Source organism: Pieris brassicae, chromosome 3 (genome assembly GCF_905147105.1).
Source record: "Pieris brassicae chromosome 3, ilPieBrab1.1, whole genome shotgun sequence".
Classification (NCBI taxonomy): Eukaryota; Metazoa; Arthropoda; class Insecta; order Lepidoptera; family Pieridae; genus Pieris; species Pieris brassicae.
The window spans coordinates 21,658,213-21,685,865 of NC_059667.1; the positions used below are offsets into that span (position 1 = coordinate 21,658,213).

The window sequence follows — 27,653 nt, forward strand, 5'->3', positions numbered from 1 at the left end:
AGACATTCTGTGCATGAAAAATGACAAAAACATTTTACTTGTCTGTGGCAAAACTACAAAAACAGTTGAAAATTAAATGTTTGAAACTTGAAAGTAATAACTATGAAAGAGGTGTTGACGTTCAGTCTTCAAGACATTTTGTATTATATTAATGAAAATAAATGTTTTTAAATATTTTTACTCCAGTAAAGTTCTGGCTATTGACCTTTATTTACAAATCGTGTAATCAGTAATCGTCTTAATCTTTTCTGTTAACATAAAGTGGTCAAGTTATGGAAGTTGATGGTGATAATTGGAACGCGAATCCTTCGGATGGAGCTAAATTTGCACATTTAAAGGCATTTGTAAATGCGACAAGGGAGTTCGAAGCTACACATAGTGAAACTGCCATAAACTCATTAACTAGATACTTAGGCGTTAGTGTTTTTTGTCTTTTTATTAAATGTAACAAATTGAGAAGTATTGTATAGAAGATTACTCCTAATAATTTATATTTCAGCTCATAGCATCATCTTGTGACCTATCAATATTCTCACCTGGTAGATCAGAGGTGTGTGCCTTCTTCAATTCACTATGGAGAGCGATGTCAGATGCCAGAGGTCCACATTGGGCTGGTGTTGCAGTGCTCGCAAGAGCATGTATGGAACCCAGTGCAAGATATGCACTCACTCATACATACAAGTGAGGTTTCACACTAATCTTAGAATTATTAAGAATTTTTTTCTTTGTAACTTCATAATTGCAATTGGTATAGGGGAAGCATAAGACTCAATAGTTTTGGACTAATAACCAAAACTATTGATCAATAACTACAAAATGTTGCAATAAAAATAAGCTTATCAAAATTAGAAGCTTATTAATTTAATTATTTTAACAAATAAGAGAAACCCCATTAGGGGCAGTCAGGGTTCAAATCACCTTGGGGTTTAATCTTAACTGCATAACCTAATGACTCATACTGTTATACAAGTAGTAAATATATTATAATTGATATTTTTTAGATTTATGCCTATCCTTGCAAGACTTCTCTCTGACACTGTGTCAAATGACAAGAAAATAAAATTACTATCTGTAATGCAGGTAAGGTTTCATTATAAGTTCTGGGTTTTATTTGATTACTTATGTAAAAACTAATTTATCGTATTATTTTAGGACATTTCATATGGAATAAAAATCAGTTGGCAAGAGTCTTATTTAGCTGAATTAATGAAGACATTAACAAGTTGGATAGTGCAACCGATGCTTGAGTCACAGCATAGAACAATTGGTCATAAGTCTCTTACTGTGCTGATTAATCTGTGTTATGGAAATTTACCTGCAATATATGCTTTAATGAGGACTGTGGATACAAAGGAGTTTGTGGTTCACTTAATTAGCTTAAAGGTCAGATATTATTTAAAAAAAAAAGATTATTATTAACTCTTTAGCAGCTCTGAAATGTACCACATTCTAAAAGATGTATTCGTTTTATGAAAAAAAAATATTGCCAATTCTATTGTATACAAGATTGTAAAATCTTTAAAGTGTTGAAACCTATCTAATTTAAAAATATTTTTATTGAGTATTATATAATGGTCTTTTTGTTTATACTATGGTATTCAATTGAAAATTTTGACTTAGTCAACATTGGATAATTGGTATCCACATTAAGCTTTATATGTAAAATAAGTTTTACTTGCCGATGTTTTTCATTTTCTTTGCTGTTCTCTAAATAAAGTACTCATAAGTATTCGTAATGGCTAAGAAAAATTAAGGACATCTCATATATTTATTTTCTTCATTTTCAGGATGGTGGTTACGGTGGCGTAGAAGTATGTAGACTATTACTTTGCCTGTCAAGTGCCACTCGTAGTGCATCAACCACACGCCAAGCAGATGTGCATAGTTACTTGTGTTGTACTATGAAGACATTTAATAAGGCCATTGTGTATGTATCTCAACATGTGCAGTTCTTGTAATCCAAACAAGTTTCTTGCTCGCTTTAACCACATAAAGAAATTCCTTTTTATTGTGTCAGTTGATATATCACACTTGAACTATGACGTAATAGGACTTTAACATAATTTCGATAGTAACGGACCAATATGAGTCAATTTACCTTAGTACATTAAAATAAGATTAACTGTACCTGCCATTATTATAAAATAGTCTTTAAAAAAATAAATCTGTATAATAATTATGTTGTCATACTTATGTTACAGGGAAAGGGAAGAAACTCAACTACTCCATGCATATACGTTTATCAACGATTTATGTTCGGATGACAATCTACGTAACTACGTATTGACGTACTCAAATTTTAATAATTCACTCAAGGATGCATTGAAGGTAATCTATTTAAAAGTCAAACTAAATATTAATACCATATATTTTCAATGTTTGTAATTAATACCAATTAAAATATATAACTTAAAAATATACTTTAATCTTTTTGCAATAAGTGTGACTAGTAGAAACATTTTTTTTTGCTGTCCCTACTGTGAATTCATTGTTAAAAAATATTCAAGGTTTTGGAGTTATTCCAATACTGGGTATCTGTGCAACAGTGTGTTCGCAGTGTGAATTCACAGTAACGATATTGTGTATATTATGTGTTTAATATTATATTTGAAGTGAAACTTCTTTATCGGCGTTGAAAAAAATAATGCCGTCACATTTTTTGGTTACGCGTCACATTTTTTCGTTACACGCCATCTTTTTCTTGTGCCATTAATAACAAAAATATATAATACAATAGCAATGATAGTAATTATTTTATTACAATTAATGAAATTCTGAAACAATCTTAGTAGTAATAAGGTAAAATGAAAAAATTGTATTATGTGTATTCATGTCTATGATAATAAAAGTCTTGTGTTAAACTTTATCTAATTTAACTTTATTTAACCAATTTCTGTAAAATTGCATATAGTAGATCATTTATCGAAAAATAATGTCATAAATAAGTTTCACTCACACACTACACTAGTACAGTTTTATTTTATATTTTCTCAATATTATCCAAATTGGCATAGTCTGTAAGGATAATGTATGCATTTCTGTAAATAAAAAAAATTGTAGTCCTGGCGATCATAGCCTCACTTGGTTGTCGTATAATTATAGCTTTGAGCCAAATATGGTTTGCATAGCTGTAGTATGAGGTCTGATCTCTATGGTCTGTTTTAAAATTTTTTTTTTGGATGCGTAGTTGATACGGAGTTCACCAGGTCATCTAGATACTTTAAATGAGTTAAGATCTGTCAGTGGCGGATTTACAAATTTGCAGGGTAGATGCTAGTTGTGCCACTCTCGTCCATTGTACAATTGTCATGTCCTATATATGTTAACAATCCAACAATTTCGAGGAAATTGTAATTAAAATAATTTTCGAGCTCAAAGTTATACATAAACAATCCAGTTCGCAGCCTCCAACCCGTAGTAGGACTGACATCTATAACATGATAAAGGAAGGGGAAAATACATTTTCTGCTATTTGGCTCTTTTCTCTTATATTTAACTGTAGAATATGGAAGATTGATGACCAATGACATCGCCATAAATTGCAGACTTCAGTGAAACATCAGAAAACGTCAAAATCTGTATGATTTCTATGAGGTAGTAAAGCCAAATTTGCCGCCCCAAAAATCTGCTGACCTAGGCTCCAGCTTACCCAGTCTACTGGTCATTCCAAATAGTAATTTGTTTCAGGATGCGGACAGTCTCTGCAAGGTGAATCAAGGGGATACAATGGAGCCCGAAAGTATCACAGGGTGTTTACAAAATGTTCTCAAATTTCTTACTGTTCTAGTCAGTTTGGGTAATTATATAATTTGTCTTTTGTTAACATAGCTTTTACACATTTAAAGAAAACACTTTTTTACCGGATTAAAGTATATAAATTACCACTGAGGTCATCGTGACCACGCACGCTGTAAAACACGCGAAACGTCGGAAAAAATTAAAATTATGTAAAATAATTGTAAGTTACATAAATAATTGTAATACATAGCTTCAATCCGGTAAACAAGTGTTTTCTTTAAATTATATAATTTATTATACCGTTGGATTTTATAAGGAAACTCGATACAGTATAGTATATGTAAAGTATATAGTCGTCTTTTGTTAAAATAGCTTTTACACATTAAGAAAAACAGTTATTAAACGGATTAAAGCTATGTATTATTATTAAAAACTTATAATTATTTACATAAAGCGTGCGTGGTCACGGTGACTTTAATCCGTTCAAAAAGTGTTTTTCTTAAATTGTATAGAGCCACATACTTTTCTTGGCCGGTAAGTGCGTCGTCATGGATATAAGTATTGCCAGTAAATAAAAATTAAACATTATAAGGGCAATAATTAGGCGCGATAGACAGCCCGCTGTGCAGAGGCTGTTTCAGCGCAGAGGAATCAGTCACCCACGTAGTCCTGGAATGCGAGGCTGTGACTAAACAACGTGTAGAAATCCTCGGAACAGTGAGGTCGCTCCGTGAAGCCTGCGAGGTGCCCAGGAGGCTTCTGTGCTTCTGGAAGGAGTTAGGCTGGCTTAGTTAGCCAGGCTAGCGCACAATGGACCTATTGAGCGTCTAAGTGCGGAAACAGAGTCCACACATACATACAAGGGCAATAATTTGAAGTCTGCAGAATAACTTAATAATGTATTGAAATGTCTTAATTAAATAATATATACTAGTATCTAGAAAATACAGTTAGAACTGTTAACTGAAGACAACAGTTATCTTTTATCTTTGTATTTTTTGTATTAATGTAAACAATGTAGTACTACCGAAACAATTCGTCTTAGATTACTTTAATAAAAGAGAGTACCAATTCTTAAAAGGCCGGCAACGCAATTTATTCTCCATGGGCGGCGGTATAACCTAACATCCGGTGTGCCTACTGTCCTTGTCCTATTAAAAAAAGGCAAATTACAAACAAAGAAAAACTAACTATTGAGAAATCTGAAATTTTGACAGTTGTTTCATTGTTATCTTAGATTAAATAGGGACTTGGAATAATATCATTTTACGACAGGCGTGACGTCACGAACGTGAAACGAGTTTCTATAGTAACGGTCATATGACGAAACGTGAGCTAATCTATAAAAAATAGGCGTTAGTGGGTCACGCCTGCCGAAAAGTGATATAGTCTCGAGACCCACGCTTTTAAATTTGTATTCTCTAACATTTTATTTGTTTATTAAAAAAAAATATCAGACCTAAAGCAACTAGTATTTAAATGTAAATACGCACTTAAACGCAATTAAAAAAGAAAATTCTATAAAAATAAATGACATACAGATACCGGCAAACTTCTTGAACAAGGGAGTGGGGGAAAGTTTGCGCAGCGCGGGACGCAAATGTCAACTGATTTCAACCAATCAGGAGATCGACATTTCACTCGCCAGTTATACCTAAAAATCGCTTCTGCGTTGGCAAGAACATTTGTTCAAGATGTTTGCCGGTATCTATACCAATTGTATGTCGTGTCCCACGAAAAAGCCAAAAGTTAGGTAAAACAATCTTGCGATGCCGTAACTGTAAATGTATAATAATATGTACATATGTTTGGATGTATTATTTTTCATTTTTACCCGCTTGAGAAGCAATGTACTATACTGAAAGTACTGGCAAATAGTAATTTGTCAGTTCACTTAACAGACCCATATTGTCTGTTCATCTGTGAAGTTTACTGTATATATTGTCTTTGACTTTTAGATCTGTATTCCCTGCGGAGTCATCATGTTGATGTTGTATGTCTGTGTATGAAAGCGAGTCGAGTGTGTTTGGCTGAATCCTTGGAGTTGTTCGCTGCTATCATCACACAATATCGAGGTATTTACTTTTATCGTGGCTTAGCGATGTTATATTATACCCTAGGACTCACCGTTCAAGTATAACGTAAGCACTATACACTCCTTTGATTTTCATATTGGGTAATTACGTCACAGTAATTATTTGCTTTTTTTTACACATATTAACCACACATTGTCTGTACTTGAAAACGAAATGAATTTTCGAGGATTCCCAGAAAAGAATTATACGTTTATGTACTATTATTTTAGAGGCTTAGATTACTTTTGTGGACAAGAGGGGGGGGGGGATAAATTGCAGTAAATCTGCTTACGTTATACTTGCACGGCCCCCTACTCGACCAGTATGAAGGGGGCCGCTAGAAGAACAGAGTATAGGAAAAGTATAAGTTGCACTAATTTATTCAACTCATCGTCTTGATTGCACTTATAAGAATACAATAAAATTAAGAAAAAAGTCCGCGAAAACAGAGGACACCGTGAGTCATTTCTGCAAAAACCCTTCATCTTTTAGTCGATACCAACTCCGGGGAAATAAATACAGATAACACAACTTTCTCTACAGCTGTGTTTTGACATTTAACACCTTTTGTCTTCAGTCACCGTGACCACGCACGCTGTAAGGCACGCGAAACGTCGGAAAAATAATTATGTAAATAATTATAAGTTTATAATAATAATACATAGCTTCAATCCGTTTAAAAGTGTTTTCTTAAGAAAAGTTTTTTTTCCCTCCTTAAGGCCATTCTTAAAGGGCCGGCAACACACACGCGCCCTCTGGCATTGAGTGTAAATAGGCGGTATCACTTAACATCACATGAACCTCCTGCTTATTAGGCCCCAGTTCTATAAAAAAGCAGCCTGCTCCCCTCTTGGTGATGTTCTTGACCTCATCTTAAATCAGACTAATTCTTTATGCTGCCCCTAATCTAATGTATCTACCAGTGCCGTGTTTATCAACGATATTAACAACCCAAAACTGGGATTTTAACTAAAATCGTGTAATTTTTTAGAGGAAGGCCGACTCCCGAAGGAGCTAATATCGATGCTAAGTGATGGGTTGCCGGCGTTATTGGTGCCACCATCAATGGAACCGGGCAAAGCTGGCTTGCAATGGGTAATGTTATACAAATATTTGTTATATGTTTTTTTTACGAAACGCATTTGTTAATATCAATAATTTTGGGTATATATCTTGTGTCACTGTTTGTTCAACGTGCGATTCACATCCCCGATGTCGTAAGTTCGATCCCTGGCTTTGCACCAATGGACTTTCTATGTGCGCATTTAACATTCGCTCGAATGGTAAAGGAAAACATTGTGGGGAAACTGGTTTGCCTTAGACCCAAAAAATCGACGGCGTGTGTCAAGCACAGGAGGCTGATCACCTACTCGTTTATGAGATTGATGATCATTTGAGGCCCAGACCTAAGGTTTACGCTATATTCATCACACTACGGCCGAAGTATCAGTATAATACTATTTTTTTATTCGGGATAAAATTTAACATGTTTTATTTTCTTTTAAATTACGTAATTAATTTTAGCTAACAGAATTAATCTAATAACTATTTTTTAAAGTATTTTTTATACTTTCCCTAATTTTGAATAGAAAATAAAGTACTCCAAACTTCTTTAACTTTTTTTGTCTCTTTCCGTCATATTGTATTTACGCTATAGTAAAAAGCGACAGAACAGTGCTCTTATTAAATCGGTTTGACTGCCTTTTTTAAATGGGGACAGTAAAACAGTTTAAAGATTTTGTTAACAATTCAGTTAAAAAAATGTAGATAATGAAGGTGTATCTTACAGTTACAAGTAGTGGGAGCGTTGTGCGAGTCAAGTGAAACTCAAGAAAGGGTTTTACAAGAAGTTACTCCCGATTCCTTCGAAGACACATTGTATGGAGTATTGCAATATACGTCGCAGGTGAGGTTATTTTATTATATATGATGTACGATTCGTGGGTCATTGGAGTGCTTTAAATAATAGAGGTTTATTGGTTTACTCTATACTTGCAATTTTAACAGTCAAAGAGAATGCCTACGTCTGGCAATACTTTCGGGGAGTAACTCCCATGATTTAGTTAATTACTATGAAACAAATTACTGTAATGTAGAGGACAGTGCCTGCATCTGGCAATACTTTCGGGGCGTAACTCCCATGATTTAGTTAATTACTATGAAACAAATGACTGTAATGTAGAGAACAGTGCCTGCATCTGGCAATACTTTCGGGGCGTAACTCCCACGATTTAGTTAATTACTATGAAACAAATGACTGTAATGTAGAGAACAGTGCCTGCATCTGGCAATACTTTCGGGGAGTAACTCCCATGATTTAGTTAATTACTATGAAACAAATTACTGTAATGTAGAGGACAGTGCCTGCATCTGGCAATACTTTCGGGGCGTAACTCCCATGATTTAGTTAATTACTATGAAACAAATGACTCTAATGTAGAGAACAGTGCCTGCATCTGGCAATACTTTCGGGGCGTAACTCCCACGATTTAGTTAATTACTATGAAACAAATTACTGTAATGTAGAGAACAGTGCCTGCATCTGGCAATACTTTCGGGGCGTAACCCGACGATTTAGGAAATCGTCACGCTTATAAGTGATCAAAATATACAGCCATGGCACGTACATAGGAAATCGTCATGGTTGTAAATCAGCAAAATGTACAGCCTTGGCACGTTCATATGGTAATACTTGCCTCATTGGTCTAGTGATTCAAGGTCATAAAAGATTATTCGTACTAGCATATTCAATTTATCACTTGAACGGAAAACTTCTTATGGCAACCAGCACACCTTTAAAGGCAGATTATTTACACAACAAATACAAATATCTCAGGCCAAGACCAAGCGCTGTGTGGTCATTGTTTTGTGTAGTCCTGTCATTGGTATTTGGTTGGGTTTCTATATAGTAATACTGCAGCGGTTCTAGAGCTTTGTTTTATATAACAGAAGGAAAACGGGCAGGAGGCCACCTGATCACACTCACATTGCCTTCTTGGAAGACCCTAAGTCTAATTGGTTCGGAAGTATATCGTTGGGCAGGGTTCCATATACAGCTGTGTAGCAAAATGCGGTAGAAAATGCAGATGTACCACCTCTTTACTCAACGCCAAAGGATCCCTCCATACCCTTTTAATAATTGTAGACACGTAGGTCTAGCATTTTGGGTTTTATATTCTGGTTCTACGATATTTGCCTTTATTGAAAAAGTATGTGTATATTTACGAAAATTTAGATGCAATTTTTTAACACAGACTAATAAAATTTACCAAGAAACCAAAATTATGACGATTAAACAACTGTATGTTTATAGCTCTTGTATCTTAATTAAAAAAAATATCAAGGATACAACCACACGCAACACTCGTCGAGCGAGTTTGCTTATCTTGCCGAAGCCGCGCACAAATTATTTGAAGAAGTCGATTGGGTATGAGGGTGTGCAACTGTTTAATCAGTTGCCATCTAAATTTTGCAATATTGGCGTGTTTGACAGATTCAAGGGGGCATTAAAAATGCATGTCAATGTGAATGTAGTGAACTACAATTGGGACGTGTGTCTCGCTCGTATATACATAGTTGTAAGTTTCTCATGTAAATAATATATAATTTTGTAATGACAAAATAAAGTTCTTTAAACATTAAAACTTTCTTGGTAAGACCCAGTCCAAAAAGCCCGAGTAGACTCTCGTTCTTGAGATACTGTAACTGTATACATTTCAGCGTTCAGATGTTCTCGCGCCTCGTACTCATACTCGCCAATGCTACGTCCAGTACAGCCCAGTACTCTTGGTTGGACATTGCTACGTCCAGTACAGCCCAGTACTCTTGGTTGGACATTGCTACGTCCAGTACAGCCCAGTACTCTTGGTTGGACATTGCTACGTCCAGTACAGCCCAGTACTCTTGGTTGGACATTGCTACGTCCAGTACAGCCCAGTACTCTTGGTTGGACATTGCTACGTCCAGTACAGCCCAGTACTCTTGGTTGGACATATTCCGTTGAGTATGGAGCGTGTATATCTTCGATACGAAACTTTTTTTACGAAGTTGAGAAAATGGTAGCTATATGGGATATGGAATCATCACCTTATTCCAATAGAATCATTAAAAAATAGGATTAAATTATATACGTATTTTGATTTTTGTTTCAGAATGGTCCAGTGGGAAGTGAAGTGTCCCAACAAGCGGTGATAGTGTCGTGTCGTACTGGGTTGAGTTTGGCACCTTTGGACCGACATTGGGAGGCTGCGCTCAATAGAATGCTGGCCCATCACCAGGTAGGCCTTTTAACCCTATATAAGTGTTGTTTTCGACCCAAATTAACTTAGGGTCCTTCAATTCTTAAAATGCCGGCAACACACTCGCGACCCCTTTGGCATTGAAAATGTCCATGGGCGGCGTTATCACTTAACATCAGGTGAGAGCCTACTGCCCGTTAGCCCCTGTTCTAAAAAAAAACGTTCCTAACTTTGTCTTTTCTTTAAGCAGTGTTGATCTAATGGTTTCAGCGTGCGACTCTCATGCCTGAGGTTGTAGGTTCGATCCTCGGTCCACCAATGGACTTTCTTTCTATGTGCGCATTTAACTTTCGCTCGAACAGTCAAGCAAAACATCTTGAGGAAATTTTGCCTTAAACCCCAAAGGAGACGAAGATGTGTCAGGCACATAAGGCTGCTCACCTACTTGCCTTTTTGATTAACAAATGAAATCTGAGGCCCAGACCTAAAAAGTTGTAGCGCCACTTTTTTATTTTTTCTAAACTTTGACACATTTTTTTTAAATTTATGCTTTTAAATGTGCTACTTGAATTGGACATGTAACGTTTTTTTCGGTGCGGGCCGCACCTTAAGGGCCTTGACAGACTTCAATGTTGAACCTTCAAGGCAATAAAAGCCAAGCGGTCTTTGTAGTATATTTTATTATAGGTAATAATAATAAAAATATTTTTGTTCACACCATGTATAGTATTAGCACAAGGGTGTAAGTTCTTTGTTCTTTTGGTAGTCGTATTTAAAAGCTCGCATTTTTCAAGTGTACCGGAGGTGCAATTCATAAAAAAATATTTATCATAATTCCGTGATATGCGATTTCGTTGTAATGTATAAAAATAATCTATACGTGAATTATATTCAGGTTCGAAAATTGTTGTGTTCCGGTCTGTCTGGCAACAACGCGTTTCGCAGGAGACAGATCTTGCAGTTGATCAAACATCACTACTTCCCTTCAGATCAGATGAATCAGGTATTCTTAATTTATTGTAATTCAAAAAATCGTATTCTAAAACTTAAATTTGATTTCATGACTTAACCAACTTGTCAATGACACTAGAAGACTCGTATAAATATGTATAGTGTGTATGTTATAGTGTATCTCAACGATTGCCTATTGTATATTTACAACCTATAGAATGCAAGTGTAAAGAACAAAAGCGTTGGGCGAAGAAAGTACGTTTTTTGGGTTTCTTATAGATAAGAAAAATGTAATTGTTTTTGTATAAAATATAGTGATTTTATTTATTTATTTGATATTTATTAAAAAGGTATGTCTGCAAAAAAAGCGCTAAGGATGTTAATAATAATACTAGCGGATCCGACGATCCTGTACATCACACGTCTCAAATACAAAAAATTAACTAAACAAGATCAAATTGTAAATCTTATCTACTCTCGCACACATAAAAGTCTTTCATCAAATTCAGTCCAGCCGTTTAAATTATGAAGACACACATAATATATCTTTATTCAAGCAAACCATAAGTCCATTTTAACACAATTTTTTACTAAAACAAAATACCACTATAAAACATTCGTGGATTTCGATCAAAAAATTTCATACATTTATGAAAAGGTTTATAGTCTTTAAATATTGCAGGTATTTGGTGAAAATGTGAATAGTGTAACAGACTTAAGCGTGGAGAGTTTGTCTCCGCGAATGGACATGGAAAGTGAGATGCTGACTTTTGGTCCTTCGCAACAGACTGCTGTCGATGATCTTGTCACTAGGCTTAATAAGGAATTGGATTCGGGGAGGGTGAGTACTTTGAATATTAGTGTGTTCTAATGTTTTACACGCTGAAGATTAATTATTTTTATTTTATTAAACTTTATTGAAAATTGAACCCGACAGACGTTGTCCTGTTCACGCATCTTAAAGACAAAATTTCAAAATTACAAAAGAAAAAAACACAGCCTATTGTAAATAATCTGAATCTATTTTCGAAGCCACTTAAACACTCATCAAAATGTGTGCATTCATGTATTGCATTACCGCTTTGTCGGGAAAGATTCAATCGCCTTTGTCGAGGCATTGGTAATGATAATATCAACACGATAAGCTAATAGAAACACATCAACTTATTTTCAAAACTTCTAATTGTCAAATTTTGTGTGTCTGTGGGCTTCAGCCAAATCAGTTCAGCCGTTCTTGAGGGATAAAAAGTATAACTAACACGACTTTCTTATATATATATTTATATATATTTTAACAAACATGTGACGATAGAGCATATGTATATGTGTGTGTGTAAAATTTGTTACGTCATATTTTCTTGTATCTAAGCGTATATGTTTTAGGACTTATAAATAAATAGAAACAAAACATATTGTAACAGTTATTTAAAATTCAGATATTTGATGTGTTAAATCTTTATAATCTTTAACCCAGCCTCCCTTGTTTCCGTCCATTAATTAGGCAAGGTATGATGATTAATATAAAAAAAATAGCTTCAATGTGATATATAATTGATAAATGTACTTATAAACGTATCGTATCGAAGTCATACCTTTTTACACCTGGCTGCAAAGAGTTGCGGCCAGAAGAGCGACGGCAAATATGATTTTTTAAATCTTTATGTAAATTGCCGTGTCCGAGACTATATTTTATTTAAAAAAAAACCAGTGAACGAAATTTGTTCCCAAAAACAAAAAAAACCTAGCGGCAAAATTATGATAGGCAACTAGGTACATATATATTCTAATTATAAATAATATTGGTATTTACCAAAAAACCGATGAACGCTCTGATCCTGCAGCCGGATCTCGTCTTATAATTGTAACGTCTATTCTACCTTTCAAGACAAACTAGCACGCCATTATGTGAGGCAGAATATCCGAACTTTAGATTGTACCACCATAACATTTTTGTACCATATTCTTGCCAAATAAATTATTATTATTACCGAAACGTTTTACAGTTAATTGTTTAATTTAATTATTTAAGTGAAACTTCTTTCGGCGTCGTAAAAAAAATTAACCGTCACATTTTGCTGTTACGCGTCACATTATAACGTTATGCGTCACATTTTCCGTTACGCGCCATTTTTTGTCTCTACCACGGTTGATTCAAAGAGTTTCGAAGCCATTAATAACAAAAATATATAATAACGATAGGAATAATTCTATTATAATTAATAAAATTCTGTAATAATCTTAATAATTAATAATTTTATTATTTGCATTCATGTCTATGCTAATAAAGGGCTTTTGTTAAACTTTATCTAATTTAGCTTTATTTAAGCAATTTCTGTAAAGTTGCATACAGTAAATTATATATTATTGATAAGTTATATGTTATATATAGTAAATTAATTTTTCGAAAAATACGGATGAAGAGTGTGTACACTAGTACACGCACACATTTGTTTTTAATTTAAAAATGTTGGTACATCTCTAAGGTTAACATTTAACGACGTTTTAGGTTTGAAGCGAGTTAACACAACTTACAGGCATTTTTCTGCTACTGTACCATTTATAATTCGTTGTATAATGTAAGTTATAACAGCGTTATATTGACTTGAGTTGTACTTTCGTCACAGTCAGCTCGATTTGACAGTTAGGGAGGCCTTTTAATCTGTGGAATTGAATATTTTTTTTATGACAAATAGACACATTCGTCCATGTAACCAGCTATAAAAATGCATCGAACGCAGAAGGTCAATCGATTGGTCACTTCTTCCTTGTGTATATCCTTCTGTGTTACAATTTTTTTAAGCTTATAAGCACATCCAAAACTCAAACGCTAAATTGATTAAAAGAATAACACTTGCTTGGAAGATGGCTTCAAATTTTTATAGCTGTTATAATTATTTTGCTCAATAGGCAAGTAGGTGTTCAGCCTACAATCAAAGGATTACATTCGCCATACAAGCCAGTGTTATAATCTATTGGCCGACGGTGCTTATTAATATAAATTTATGTTTTAAGCCTCAATATTTCAGATTACAGATATTGCTACCTCAAGTGTTATGGAGTTGTATGGGTACAAGATCACCTGCTTGGAGCAAAGGCTGCATTCACACTCAGTCGCTTTACAGGTATACATTTTCCCTTGGGCTTTGAATAATGTATTTAATATTTCTGTCTTCTGTATAAACGTGTCTTTCAAGTATGTATTACAATGTGTAAGATTTTGGAACCTTTATAAGTAAAAAGCCACTGTTCTAAAAAAATGCGACATTGAAGCTGAAAAACGCATCAAAGTTTTAAAATGATTGTCCTTTACTTTGTCTTTTCTTTGAGCAGTGTTGGCTTAGTGGCTTCAGCGTGTGACTCGTCACTGAGGTCGTAGGTTCGATCCCCGGCTGTGCACCAATGGATTTTCTTTCTATGTGCGCATTTAACATTAGCTCGAACGGTGAAGGAAAACATCGCGAGGAAACCGGCTTGTCTTAGACCCAAAAAGTCGATGGCGTGCGTCAGGCACAGAAGGCTGATCACCTACTTGCCTATTCGATTAAAAAATAATCGTGAAACATATACAGAAATCTGAAGACCAGACCTAAAAAGGTTGTAGCGCCATTGAATTTTTATGATAAGTTAAAAATACTGTGTCCCAGACACAGCTCCAGCTTGTTATGGAGCAGCTTAATACATTATGCATAACTATGTAAAAATTTGAAAAATATATTTTTGTAAATTTTTACAATTTACCTTTATTTTATTTGCGAATAAATGGCGATGAGTGCGTGCGATGTTTGAACGATAGGTCTCAGTATCATCTCCATCTCTGCGTAAAGTGTTTTAAGAAGCCAGTCCTTTAATTTTTTTTTTTAAATCTTGGATGTTGGGAGTTTGAGTGGAAGTTGAGGATCCTATTTCATTTATTTATTATAGACTTTATGTTTAGTAAGTAACAATTAATACGTTTTATAAAAGTTCGTACAAAATAATGAAATTATTAACATAACTTCTTAGGACACTGTTAATAGATTTTGCTGTACCTTTATTTAAATTTGTTCCACATAAAAGGTTAAATTATCATTATTATTCCTGTAATATAGCCTGGATTTCCAACAATTAGAGGTCCATACGACAATTTATTTACATTTAAATTGTTTAAGATTTTGCCGTGACAGTATATTCTTGCGTATCATTAGTAATTAAAAAGTTTCGACTAGTACAAAAGATCTTCTATATGACAAATTAAACGATAAATTCCGTTAAATAGTCCTACTAAATCCTGCCAAACTGGTATTTTTCATAAAAAAACATGTTTTACGATTGTATTTAAATTTGTTAAACATGAAGCTACAGAATGTATGATCAAATTTGTCCAGTACATAGGTAGATCTCCCACACCAAACGAAACTTAACTACAATATGCTCACAAATCCGGAAGAAATCGAAAGACGGAATCGGCGGCACACAAATCTATACGGACGTCAGCAAAGCAAGAATAGGAGTGGGCGCCGCTTGGACGGAATGGAAAGATGGAATGGAACTAAATAGCAAGAAGATGAAGATGGTGCCCCACTGCACAGCATTTTAAGCCGAATTGACAGCACTACGATACGCGACTAGCCACATAAATGAAAATAAGCGTGACACTAAAATATACAGTGACTCTAGGTCAGCACTGGATGCTATTGTGAGTGGACGATCTCTCGATCCCCAGGTAGCCGAGATCCGCCGGAGCCTGGAAGAGTGCCGCAAAAGAGGAACTCATGTTAGCCTCTTCTGGGTATAGGCGCACGTTGGTACGCCAGGGGACTATGGGGCGGACACGTTAGCAAAAGAAGCGGCGGAAAAACTCAGATCAAAACCAGAATACGCCATATACCCTCTGTCATATATAACATCAGAAAAGGCAAAGGACTCTAGAAGTATGGAATGAGCGCAACGTGGGAGGTGAAACAGCTGGACCTACAAAATTATTTATCGGCAATGTCAGAACAGCGTATAAGTTAGTAAAAAAGAAGCGTTTCACACCCCAGATGGCGCAAATTCTTACAGGGCACAGAGCCTTTGCACATTACCTGCATAGGTTTAAAATTAGGACAAGCCCAACATGTGCCAGCAGTAATGAAGAACAAACAGTGGAACATGTGCTTCTACACTGCCCTATATTCGCATCGTCCAGGCACGACCTGGAGCAACAAATGCATATGACTGTAGACCGTGACGGTTTACAGGACATGTTAATAAAGCACAGACCGTGCCTGGAACGGTTCTGCGAAAAAAAATATTAAATATTTAAAGCGGGTCTCGCGGGGAATTGCGCCCCGGCTCGCCCATGAATATAGAAAATAAAAGTATTACCGATGCAGCCGGAGCCTATTTGTGAGATTAAACGTCCCTGGACACTATGGCAGGGGAGTAAAGTGATATAAATTGAAAAAAAAAAATTGTCCAGTTCCACATATGACACTTTTCAAATTTGTAATGAAACAAACAAAATATTCTTTTATTTTTTTTAGATTTTCATTTCGTGATACTATTGCAGGGTGCCACAGACCATATGGCGTCGTTACAACACGCGCTGGCATTACTTCAAGCAACAAATAGCACGCAACAAGACGTTCTTTATACAACACAGATGCAGACTGAGAGGTAAAATTTCCCGTACCAGATAACACAATTTGCATAGAAACTTCTAAAAGTGTATAATTTTATTTGTTATCATTTTTGCTTGCTCATGTGATAATAGTCTTTCTCTTTTAAACCACGGTTCTGTTTCGCACTTGGGAATCGCTTGATTAGTAGTCTTCCAAACTGAAGGTCGTTCCTGTCTTTAACCTAACCGATACATTGCTGCTTCCACGATGCTCTAACTTCCTTCTCTAGGGATGTTAAGACAAATACTTGTCTGACTGACAAACGTGTGGTTCTCTTGCCGTGACTCCTCCCTACTATTTGACCAGGTTGTCAAGTCTATCTGAGTCTCTACTGGCAAAATGGCCAAAGTATCTAAGCCCCCGTTTGTAAATGATAGTTGACAGTTTTGTGGTGATCTTAAGGTGGTTACATCAACTTTTCTTTGGTTGGTGGTTATATTTCCAGTCCATGGTATGTGCAACTATCTCCAATACCTCTATTTGGTCCGCTGCACAAGATGCAGAATTGCATTGCACAGTCTGCAATAGTTGAGTTTAGTAGTTGTGATTCTATACTTTGCTGGCTCTGTGGCCCAAAATGTGTCATGGCATCCAAATCTTCTAGCGCTGTCAATTGCTGGCATTCACCTTCAGCAGGTTCTATACCCTGACCAGCGGTACTTAGGCCGACCGACTGGTCTCCTCCTGGCTTAGGTGAGCTTCCTTCACCGCCTAATCTTGGCCCATGCGCTTAAGAAAGATTTTATAAATCTTAGAATTATTTTACAATTTTAGACATAAAAAGACAATAGAGGAGTTACATAAACAGTTAGAGGACGCGGAAACAACGTTACGAGGCTTCCGAGCGAAGTTAGCCGCAGAACGGCTCGATAAGGATAAACAGAGGGAGAACTTGCAAAAGGAATTCAGACAACAATTAACTGTTTGTATCATTTTTAAACTAATTTCTTAAACCACCTGGAGAATCAGTACAAAGATTCATCATTATCGGTTCTGTAGTTTCTGACATCCCCGCTGACATTGTTTTATTTTTTAATTAATTTTATTGTGCTGTTCTGTGCTTGAGTTTAGGTTTTTAAAGATCTGAACAATCGTGGAACTGTTTCTTCAATGTATATAATAATTTATGTTTAAATTGTTGGGACTATAGTTACATTACCATGAAAACAACTTTTAGCCCTTGTACCCTTTCGTCTCTTTCTGTCAAATTGTGTTACGCTTTGATGAAAAGAGACGCACGGCTACTTAACTTATAACGGTACAAGTAGAATGATTTTTTTAACGAAAAGTGTTGCTATATATTTAAATATGTTGTGTACTTATAGTAGGTATAAACCCCATACTATGTCATTATAACTTTTTTAAAACTAATTGGAGTTTACATGGTCAATATTTTCAGAATATCGAAAACGAAATGAAAGCTCGTGACCGCGAGTCCGAGGAGAGGTTTAAGCAAGCGGAGATAGAGTATAAAGCACTTCAGAAGAAACTTGAACAGCAGGTATGTTACTTATAATGAATGATGGTGCAGTGAATGAAAGATGATGAAGAAATGAATGACTGAAGATGAAGGAGTGAATGAATGATGGTGAAGAAGTTAATGAATATTTATGAAGGAATGAATAATGGTGAAGTGAATGATAAATTATGACGAAATGAATGAATGATGATGAAAAATGGAATGAATGATGGTGCAGTGAATGAAAGATGATGAAGAAATGAATGACTGAAGATGAAAAATGGAATTAATGATGGTGCAGTGAATGAAATATGATGAAGAAATGAATGAATGATGATGAAAAATGGAATGAATGATGGTGCAGTGAATGAAAGATGATGAAGAAGTGAATGAATGATGATGAAAAATGGAATGAATGATGGTGCAGTGAATGAAAGATGATGAAGAAATGAATGACTGAAGATGAAAAAATGAATGACTAATGATGAAGGAGTGAATGAATGATTATGAAGAAATGAATTGAACGAATAATGGTGAAGTGAATGATAAATGATGACGAAATGAATGACTGATGATGAAGAAATGAATGAAAGATGATTAAGTGATTGAATGAATTAAAGAAATATAAAAAAATGGCTTTTATCTACTTTGGATTAGATGAAAATTAAGACATTTTGTTTATTTTATGATAATTATTAGTCGATATAATAAGTAGTTGATGAATTGAGCTTGCAATTTCTATTATCGATTCGCGAATTCACGAAACGTCATCAATATTTTTATGAAACGAAACCATATTTTTTTTTTGAATTCAGATTTAATTGGAAATTGTACTTTCCTCTTTGGGCATCTATATTTATCTATTTATTTAAAAAAACGAATGTTAGGTATAAGATCTTGTGTGGTATAAAATTTAACTTATTTTCTCATTGTTAGCTTTCAAAGTTTGGTAGCCTTAAAAGCCTTTTGTGTTCGGTTCAACCCTTTAAAAACTTACATAAGAGGCTTTGCAAAAAAAGTTTAAGCTGTTCATTACACTTGACAGCCTGTATTATTTTATTATCAATATTATATAGGTTCAATGTAGTATACAATAAATTTGGAGAAAAAAAAATTGCTTGCTTCGGATAAATTCGTCGAGAAATAGGCCGTTTGCACTGTTACTGCCATAGTGATTTTTTTCATCATACATCAGTTTCATGCCCGCATTGACTTAGGTTTGTTCGTCATCACACACACACACACATAATCACACAGTCATCAGTTATGTTTATTATTTTTTCACTACAATTATTTTAAAACCAATGTTATTTGTTTTGTTTCTTTTCTATTACTTGCGAGCCTGGCAGTACGAGTGTCCATGAGCAGTGGTATCACTTAACATCAGGTGAGCCTCCTGTGCGTTTGCCTCCTATTACATTTAAAAAAAAAAACAAGTGCGTGCGTACACAATACACATGTCAGAAGTGAAACTTCTTTGTAAATTTATTATTACTGAGGTAAAAGCCCCAATAGATGATTATGTACCAGTTTATGATCACTCTATATCCATTGTCACAATGTTTACACATTGTATACGTGCTAATGATAATATATATATAAATAAAAAAATCTGTACTATGTGCATCGTTTACTGTAGATGACTTTGTGCGACACAATTGCCATATAAAGTTCTAATACGTACATAATTACTAAACAAATACATCAACCAATAGCGAACATTTTTTCTCGATCTCCCTCTCTCACTCTCTCGATCTTTCTGACTTGCTGACTCTCGCTCCATGCCAATTTCGCTTCATGCTACGTTCGCCCTTTCTCACTCTCTCTCTCAATCGATCTCTCCCTTTTCTTCATCAAAACCGCTGCACATCTTCGTGACGCTAATATTTTTATTATTGCGTTTCATCCGTAAACAAAATACCTAAAGAAGTTTCACGTCAAAATGTAAAAATACACAAACATTGGAAGTCACAGAGGACGCTGTAGAACGCAGAACTGACTGTCATAAAATATTTTCAGACTAGCAAAAACAGTGAATTAGCTGGTGTACTCATCAAGTTTGAAGAGCGAGTGAAGCAACGTGACAAGAGACTTGAAGAGGCAGCTAGCGGAGAGAATTCCTTAAGAAGGGAGATCGAGCTGCGGGATAACGTAAGTATTTCATACATGTATTCTTCAAATCCTGGACTTTTTGTTTGCAACTTGTTGGTTACCATAGTTACCAACTTTTTTATATAGAACTATCATTAATCACTGTCTCACACTCTTGCACTTCTACACAGTTATGTTTTATATTGTTACGAAGACGGGTCGACTGCAATGTTTCTAGATTTTCCCACTACTAAGAGGACTTTTCAGCAGGCTGTAATATGATTTCTGACCGTTTCAGGAGAGGGTCAATCACATCTTAGAAAATTGTAATTTCCATAATGTTACCCTAGTTTTTCAGGAAGCTGAAACCTTTTTTCTGTTCGGTTTCAGAACATGTGTAGTAGAGTGGTGCAGTTTTCAGGAGACCCGTTTTCAGGCGTTTTCAGGCCTAGTTATACCCCTTTGATGAAGGAATATTCTAGACCGAACTTTCTAGGTGTGAGACAAGGACGAAATGATACGAGAGAGAGAGGGAGAAGATCAGAACTTTCTCGAAACTAGACTGTGCAGTCTAGAACGACAAGGACGGAGCAACGTGCGAAAGAGACAAAGAGTGCGGACGTTCTAGAATTGTGCAATCGCTACTCAGTAGCAAAGTCTAGTTCGCCTAGAAAGTTCTCGAATATTGTTTAGAATTATTCCCAGGGATATATAAGCGAGCCGAAACGCGACTAGTCGCCTTTAGTTTTGAATGCGATAACAAGAGCGAAACACCGAAGCGATAAAGTGCGAATAAAGTGAATACAAGTGATAAAGTACTGTGTGTGAGTAAGTAAGTGATTGTTTTGTGTGTGTTATAAGTGCATTTCTGCAATTAATTTGTGCCCATAAAATCCTCATTGATTTATCAAGAAATAAACCTTTGAAGAAATCTACGGCATTTTCTATCCGATCCCATATCTCGTAACAATATCATTTGAGTTGCCTGAGCGGTCGCTTAGCGGTAACTGTTACAAAGGTTTTATGGCGCCATAAATAGTGAATACATAAATAAAGGAAATAATATTAAATGCTTAAATACCTGTTCTTATTATATATAATGGCATAATAAAAGCCGTTATATATTATGCCAGTAAAAAAAAATGTAAAAAAAAATGAGTATAATTTATTTTTCTTAAAAATATAAATGTAATAAATATTATTAAGTTTGTTTTGTTGTTTGCAAGAAAAAAATAGGCTTTTTTTATTTTTATTTTAACTATAATTGTTGTCAAAACTTATGGTCTAAATACTATGCCTGTAAAGACACCTTGCTTTTAAATTTATCACCTTCTTGAATTTATTGTCAGTTCTTATCTTCAGTTCTACGCCCTGAGCAGAACTGGCAGTAAATGTAAAATTAGCAGCATTCAATGTATTGCTTTTTTGACGTTCACGACATTGTGTTACCTATATGAAAAAATTAAATTTAAGAAAACACTTTTTAAACGGATTGAAGCTATGTATTATTATTATTAACTTATACTTATTTACATAATTTTAAACCGTGACCACGCACGCTGTAAAGCACGCGAAACTTCGGAAAATTAAAAAAAAATAAAATTATGTAAATTATTATAAGTTTATAATAATAATACATAGCTTCAATACGTTTAAAAAGTGTTTTCTTAATGTGTAAAAGCTATGTTAACAAAAGATAATACTATTCAACACCTTTTGTCTTCAGTCACCGTGACCACGCACGCTGTAAAGCACGCGAAACGTCGGAAAATTAAAAAAATTAAAATTATGTAAATTATTATAAGTTTATAATAATAATACATAGCTTCAATCCGTTTAAAAAGTGTTTTCTTAATGTGTAAAAGCTATGTTAACAAAAGATAATACTATTCAACACCTTTTGTCTTCAGTCACCGTGACCACGCACGCTGTAAAGCACGCGAAACGTCGGAAAATTAAAAAAATTAAAAGTTATGTAAATTATTATAAGTTTATAATAATAATACATAGCTTCAATCCGTTTAAAAAGTGTTTTCTTAATGTGTAAAAGCTATTTTAACAAAAGACAATACTAAATGAAATTTGTCTTTGACTTTGAAAGCAAAGTACACAGCAGTGATTTATAACTTCTAGGAAGGTGATTCATATATATACTGATTCAGAAAATAACAATTATTATCAATAAATCTTTAATTGCCTCCGCAACGTTAATCAAGATTACATTGTCTCGACTGACTGGATAAAATAATAAATATTAAGTGCCTTATTAAAATAGATATTTTTAATATGTTTTATAATTCAAAATGTAGTCAAAACGTTATGTAATAACAAAGACAATTCACTAATAATGTGCTTAATGAGATGCATGTGTATATGTGTAATGAGTGTATAAGTGTGTATGTGTGTAATTCATTTGAGTGTTTCCTTCGAACATAGGCTTTTGTTTAATACAGTTACAATATATTTTTTTTGATGACAGATGATAAAGCAACTAGAGAAGACAGTGGTGGAGAGAGAGAACAGACTGTACCAAGTGACAAATCAGTTGGAAGAGATGAAGCGAGTGCAAGAGATGGTCGCCAAACTCATGACCAAGAGTTCTTCTAATGTTTCCACGTGAGTTATTTGTGTTTGAGAGTTACGACTCTCTAATTTTTGTGGCAGTAGTCTATTTCACTTATAATTTGTCTTTATAATACCTAGGATCATATAATGTCTTGAAAAAGAATTGTTTTAGTACTAAAATCTTCGGACGCCGCGATACAAATTAAAAGGCCGGCAACGCACTCGCGAGATCTCTGTTATTGAGAGTGTCAATGGGCGGCGGTATCACTTAACATCAGGCGAGCCTCATGCCCGTTTGCCCCTTTTTCTATAAAAAAAAATTACACCGACTGATCCGTCGATTACCGTCGTTGGCAACTGAGCGTTTTCTAAGGCAGTTTTTGCAGCGCACCACCACTATGTGGAACCAGCTGCCCACTGAAGTATTTCCGAACCAATTCCAATTATTCCTTCAGGAACAATACCAATGGGGTACCAATTTTTAAAAGGCCGGCAACGAATTTTCCCTTTAAGTGTGCTTGCCACTGGTGGGCGGTAAACATGAGCCTCTTGCTCCCTTTTCTATATAACATAAAATAATTATATTTATTTTTGTTATTATTATACTAAAAATTAGGTCGATTTGATAATTAGGTATTATAAGGGAATATAATTATGACGGTTATGAAATATTTAAACGGCTAAATTTTTATGAATATATAAAAATTGCTTGATCCAATAAGTCAAGATTAAGCTGTCAAAATGTACAGCTGTCATCTATACAGTTCCACATACTTTTCTTGGTCAATAAGAGCGTCGCTGTCATAGTATAAATATTGCCAGTAAATAAAAATTAACCACTTTAAGGGGAATAATTTGAAGTGCAAACTAACTTAATAATTTACTGAAATGTCTTAATAAAACAATATATACTAGTATCTAGGAAATACAGTTCTAGGCTTGTATAAATGTGACACAATATTAGTAACATATTATAGGTTTTGTTACCTGTTCTATGAATATAATATCTTATAACATACCTAGCAATCAGAACCGGTCGATAATTGAAACTTTGCCATTGTGATTAATAATGTTAGGAATAAAAATAAATACATTTTAGTTGGATTTTTATTAGTTGTTGGTTGATAGGAAAATTATGAGTTGTATTTGAGAGCTAACTGACACTGACAGTCTGACATTTCAAAATGGCGACGGTAGTACCAAATTTGATTTGCTCCAGTTCAAACAATTTGTATTAAAAACTTGGCGATTGAAAAGAGTGGGGGGAAAGTTTCTTGCCAGTTCTTCTTACCCGCTCTACGCCCTTGACTTGCGAACTGGTTGTTAATGTAAATGTACAGTTAATTTAATTTGTTTTTCTTGACGTTCATAAGTGTACATGTTTACCTATATGAATAAAGATATTTTGATTGATTGATTGATATTTAGCACTACGTTATTGCAATGTATTAAAATTTGATCTCTTTTTCAGGTAAACGTTAGAATGGCTGAAGATGTCCTCACATAGATTATTTTTATACGAGTACAACTTTTTACTATTGTCGAATATTTGAATTATGAAATTATGAATTCTTTACATTATTAAATGACATAATATTTTGTGTTTTATTTAGTTCATCAGTATTCCTTGCAGAGTATTTTCTCATTGAAATATAATAATCAATGGTACTACAACCTTTTTAGGTCTGGGCCTCAGATTTCTGTACCTGTTTCATGATCATTTGTTAGTCTAATAGGCAAGTAGGTGATCAGCCTTGTGTGCCTCACGCACGTCGACTTTTTGGGTCTAAGGCAACATTCCTCACGATGTTTTCCTTCACCGTTCGAGCGAATGTTAAATGCGCAAATAGAAAGAAAGTCTATTGGAGCACAGCCGGGAATCGAACCTCTGTGTTGAGAGTCGCCCGCTGCAGCCAACACTGCTTTTCCGCATTCATCAAACAAGTTGACTGAAACACGCGAAAAAAATACCCTTTGTCGCTACTCCTCTTTTCGAAAACACTCTTCTTGAAGCCACAGCCAGCATCGGAATACTTGGCGTTGACATATCGAACGACGTTCAGTTTCGCGGTCATTTGGAGGGAAAGGCTAAATTAGCCTCCAAAAAGCTTGGTGTGCTCAGCAAGGCGAGACGGTACTTCACTCCGGGCCACCGCTTGCAACTCTATAAAGCGCAAATACGGCCCCACATGGAATACTGTTCTCACCTCTGGGCGGGGGCTCCCCAGTACCAGCTCCTTCCACTTGACCGTATCCAACGAAGAGCGGTTCGAATCGTCGATGACCAATCCCTCTCCGAGCGGCTCGATCCTTTGGCGTTGCGTAGAGATGTGGGGTCACTCTGCATCTTCTACCGCATTTACCATGGAGAGTGTTCAGAGGAGTTGTTCGGATTAATACCTGCAGCTGAGTTTCAGCATCGGACGTCGAGGCAAAATACAAAATTCCACCCGTATCACCTCGACGTCCGACGTTCCACGACTGAGCGTTTCTCAAGGCAATTTTTGCCGCGCACCACCGCTATGTGGAACCAGCTGCCCACTGAAGTATTTCCGAACCAATTCGACTTAGGGTCCTTCAAGAAAAGAGCGTACAAATTCTTAAAAGGCCGGCAACGCACTCGCGAGCCCTCTGGCATTGAGAGTGTCCATGGGCGGCGGTATCACTTAACATCAGGTGAGCCTCCTGCCCGTTTGCCCCCTATTTTATAAAAAAAAAAAAAAACTGAACGAGTTTATATTGTCTACCCACATTTTCATTTCATAAAAAAAGTACCCACATTTTTGTTGCTGTTATGTTTTTATTATTTTATATACCTACATCTGTGCACCCTAATTATTAATCTTAGTTTTATATATTGTTTCTCAGTAAGCGAATTATGTATCTTATGAGAAATAAATTTATTCTTAAACCGTATATAGAGATGCTTTCAGCGTCTGTGCTGTGTTATATCTTATAGTGACTGGGATTTGTTTTATAATGCTTTGAACCGATATAGTTCTTTTAATAACCGCTAGTGTCGCAAAGTTACGGTAAGGTCTCCATGTAGGGTACAGCTGAATGCATTTTCCATTGGTAAGAAAAAATTAAGCCTATTACACATGTATGTCTGTGTACTGCGGTCGTAATAAGTTCTAAGTCTCTACTCTGAGTCAGGCTTTCGGATAACTCAATACACATGAACATTTTGGATTATTTATTATTTTATTTTAGTATATAAATGTAGCTCTTTCAACCATACAGTCTAGCTGTATTGTCGAAGAGACCAGCCTAACCTCTGCCTGGACGATCGGTTCCAGTGACTAAGCTCCAGAAGATGTATATGTCGTAGCTAACTAGCTTAATCAGCCGATCAAATAGTCTAGCCTCTTAACTAAATAGCGCCGTTTAACTAGCGGTCCGAGATATACTCAGCCAGTTGATTAACTAGCAGATAACTTAAATCGAGAACCTTTCATTAACCCAGCTTCTTGACTGTTAAGAGGCAAGGCTGTTAATTGAACGGCTGTTTAAGCTAGTCGGCTGCGACATATCCTTATATATAAGGCAGATGTACTTATGTTAGCGATATTCCAAATATGACGTCAACTTACTTAAAACATATATGGGTCGCTACAGTTTCCGAGCCTACGGGATGCCCATAATTGGCAGTCATTGCAAGCCCAGAACATACATTAAGTGGGTGCGCTGCCGGCCTTTGAGGGAGAAGTAAGTTCTTTTTCTAAACCCACAGTTCGCTAGTTCACGAAAGAAAATATCTAGTGAAGCGGACTTCTGAAAGAAAAGGAAAGACTTCCAGCTATATCTGGTTGATGTGGATTAAATTTGTAGTTGAAGCCAATCGTACCTACTATGATGAAGCGAGCCAGGATCGATCAGGCCAAACATCTCTACAGAACACTCTATAGTACCTACACTTTGTAGAATACGAAAAGAAATCCAATGTTTCGCAGAGAGAGAATCAAGCCGAACAGTTACATCGGAGATTGATACGTTGAATTTAGTCAAAGTCATATCCTAAAAGTAATGATACTTTCGTCAACACAAAGATAAATAACAGCTCTAATATTATCGCGTTAAAACGACTAAAATACACATTAAACGATTTAGAAAAATAAATACATTTTACTTATGTTTCCAACCTATAATTAAGACTTCCCAAAATATAATACTGTTTTAACGATTCGAAGTAGTATAAATATTTTTAGTACATGTCTCGAGTGCTAATAGTTCAAGGTTGTCTGAACGTCAAAGCCTAGCCTGGGCCAGAAATAGAACTCAACCTCTATATCTACAATAATCTAAATTAGACATTGAATCATTTTAAACCGTGTGAATTATGAGGCCTAGAATTATACACTGAGTTGTTCTGAAACAGATTGTTTATTAATTATTTTTATTATAACTTTGTTTTAATAGTACATATACAACCAGACTAAATAAGGTGGATAGAGGAAATAGAAGTGGTAACAGGAAGCGAATGGAGACAGGAAGGCATAGACTAGAGTCACTTGGAAAAAGGTTCCGATCGCCGGTACTGAAGGACGCTACAATATAGGATATATAGGACAACATGATTAATAAAATAATGTAAAAAATCTAAGCTGCATATTATCTTCTTTTGTCATATTTCGAAATTAAATTATTATTATTATACGGCCAGAGAACATAAATTATTAAAAATGGTAAAGAAACATAATTACTAAACATTTTTATTTTATAGCTAAATAAGCCTACGGTACGCCCAAAAAGGGTCGTCATCGCGCCCATGGACACCCATTTTAATGTAGACTTTTAAAACAAGAAACAAACATCTTAAATAAAATAAAAATAAAGTCAACCAAACCTAAAGAGTCATAATTGAATTAATGATAGGTTTTAAAATATATACGTA

General features: G+C 35.2%; 1 protein-coding gene across 2 annotated transcripts; it reads left to right on the forward strand.

Annotated features, from left to right (window-relative positions):
• The first annotated feature begins 92 nt into the window (after nt 1-92).
• LOC123707513 lies at nt 93-24,355 on the forward strand. 2 transcript variants are annotated; one of them, XM_045657609.1, is made up of 20 exons: nt 93-416; nt 500-681; nt 1,002-1,080; nt 1,153-1,383; nt 1,788-1,927; nt 2,202-2,328; nt 3,688-3,796; nt 5,697-5,813; nt 6,805-6,908; nt 7,603-7,719; nt 9,965-10,090; nt 10,947-11,054; nt 11,685-11,843; nt 14,029-14,124; nt 16,533-16,639; nt 17,419-17,566; nt 18,044-18,145; nt 20,123-20,254; nt 22,674-22,810; nt 24,231-24,355. In XM_045657609.1, exons 1-20 carry the CDS (start codon nt 273-275, stop codon nt 24,232-24,234), a joined length of 2,469 nt encoding a protein of 822 aa, XP_045513565.1. In that variant the 5' UTR covers nt 93-272; the 3' UTR covers nt 24,235-24,355. The 2 variants fall into 2 exon arrangements, with proteins under 2 accessions (XP_045513565.1, XP_045513567.1); XM_045657611.1 differs by lacking the exon at nt 5,697-5,813.
• The last annotated feature ends 3,298 nt before the right edge of the window (nt 24,356-27,653 follow it).

What these genes read in the sequence shown, in the direction of transcription:
- LOC123707513 (XM_045657609.1), top strand. Translation starts at nt 273, where the DNA reads ATGGAAGTTGATGGTGATAATTGGAACGCGAATCCTTCGGATGGAGCT. An exon ending in CACTCAAGGATGCATTGAAG is followed by an intron (nt 2,329 to 3,687) that starts GTAATCTATTTA and finishes AATTTGTTTCAG; the next exon opens with GATGCGGACAGTCTCTGCAA. An exon ending in GAATGCTGGCCCATCACCAG is followed by an intron (nt 10,091 to 10,946) that starts GTAGGCCTTTTA and finishes AATTATATTCAG; the next exon opens with GTTCGAAAATTGTTGTGTTC.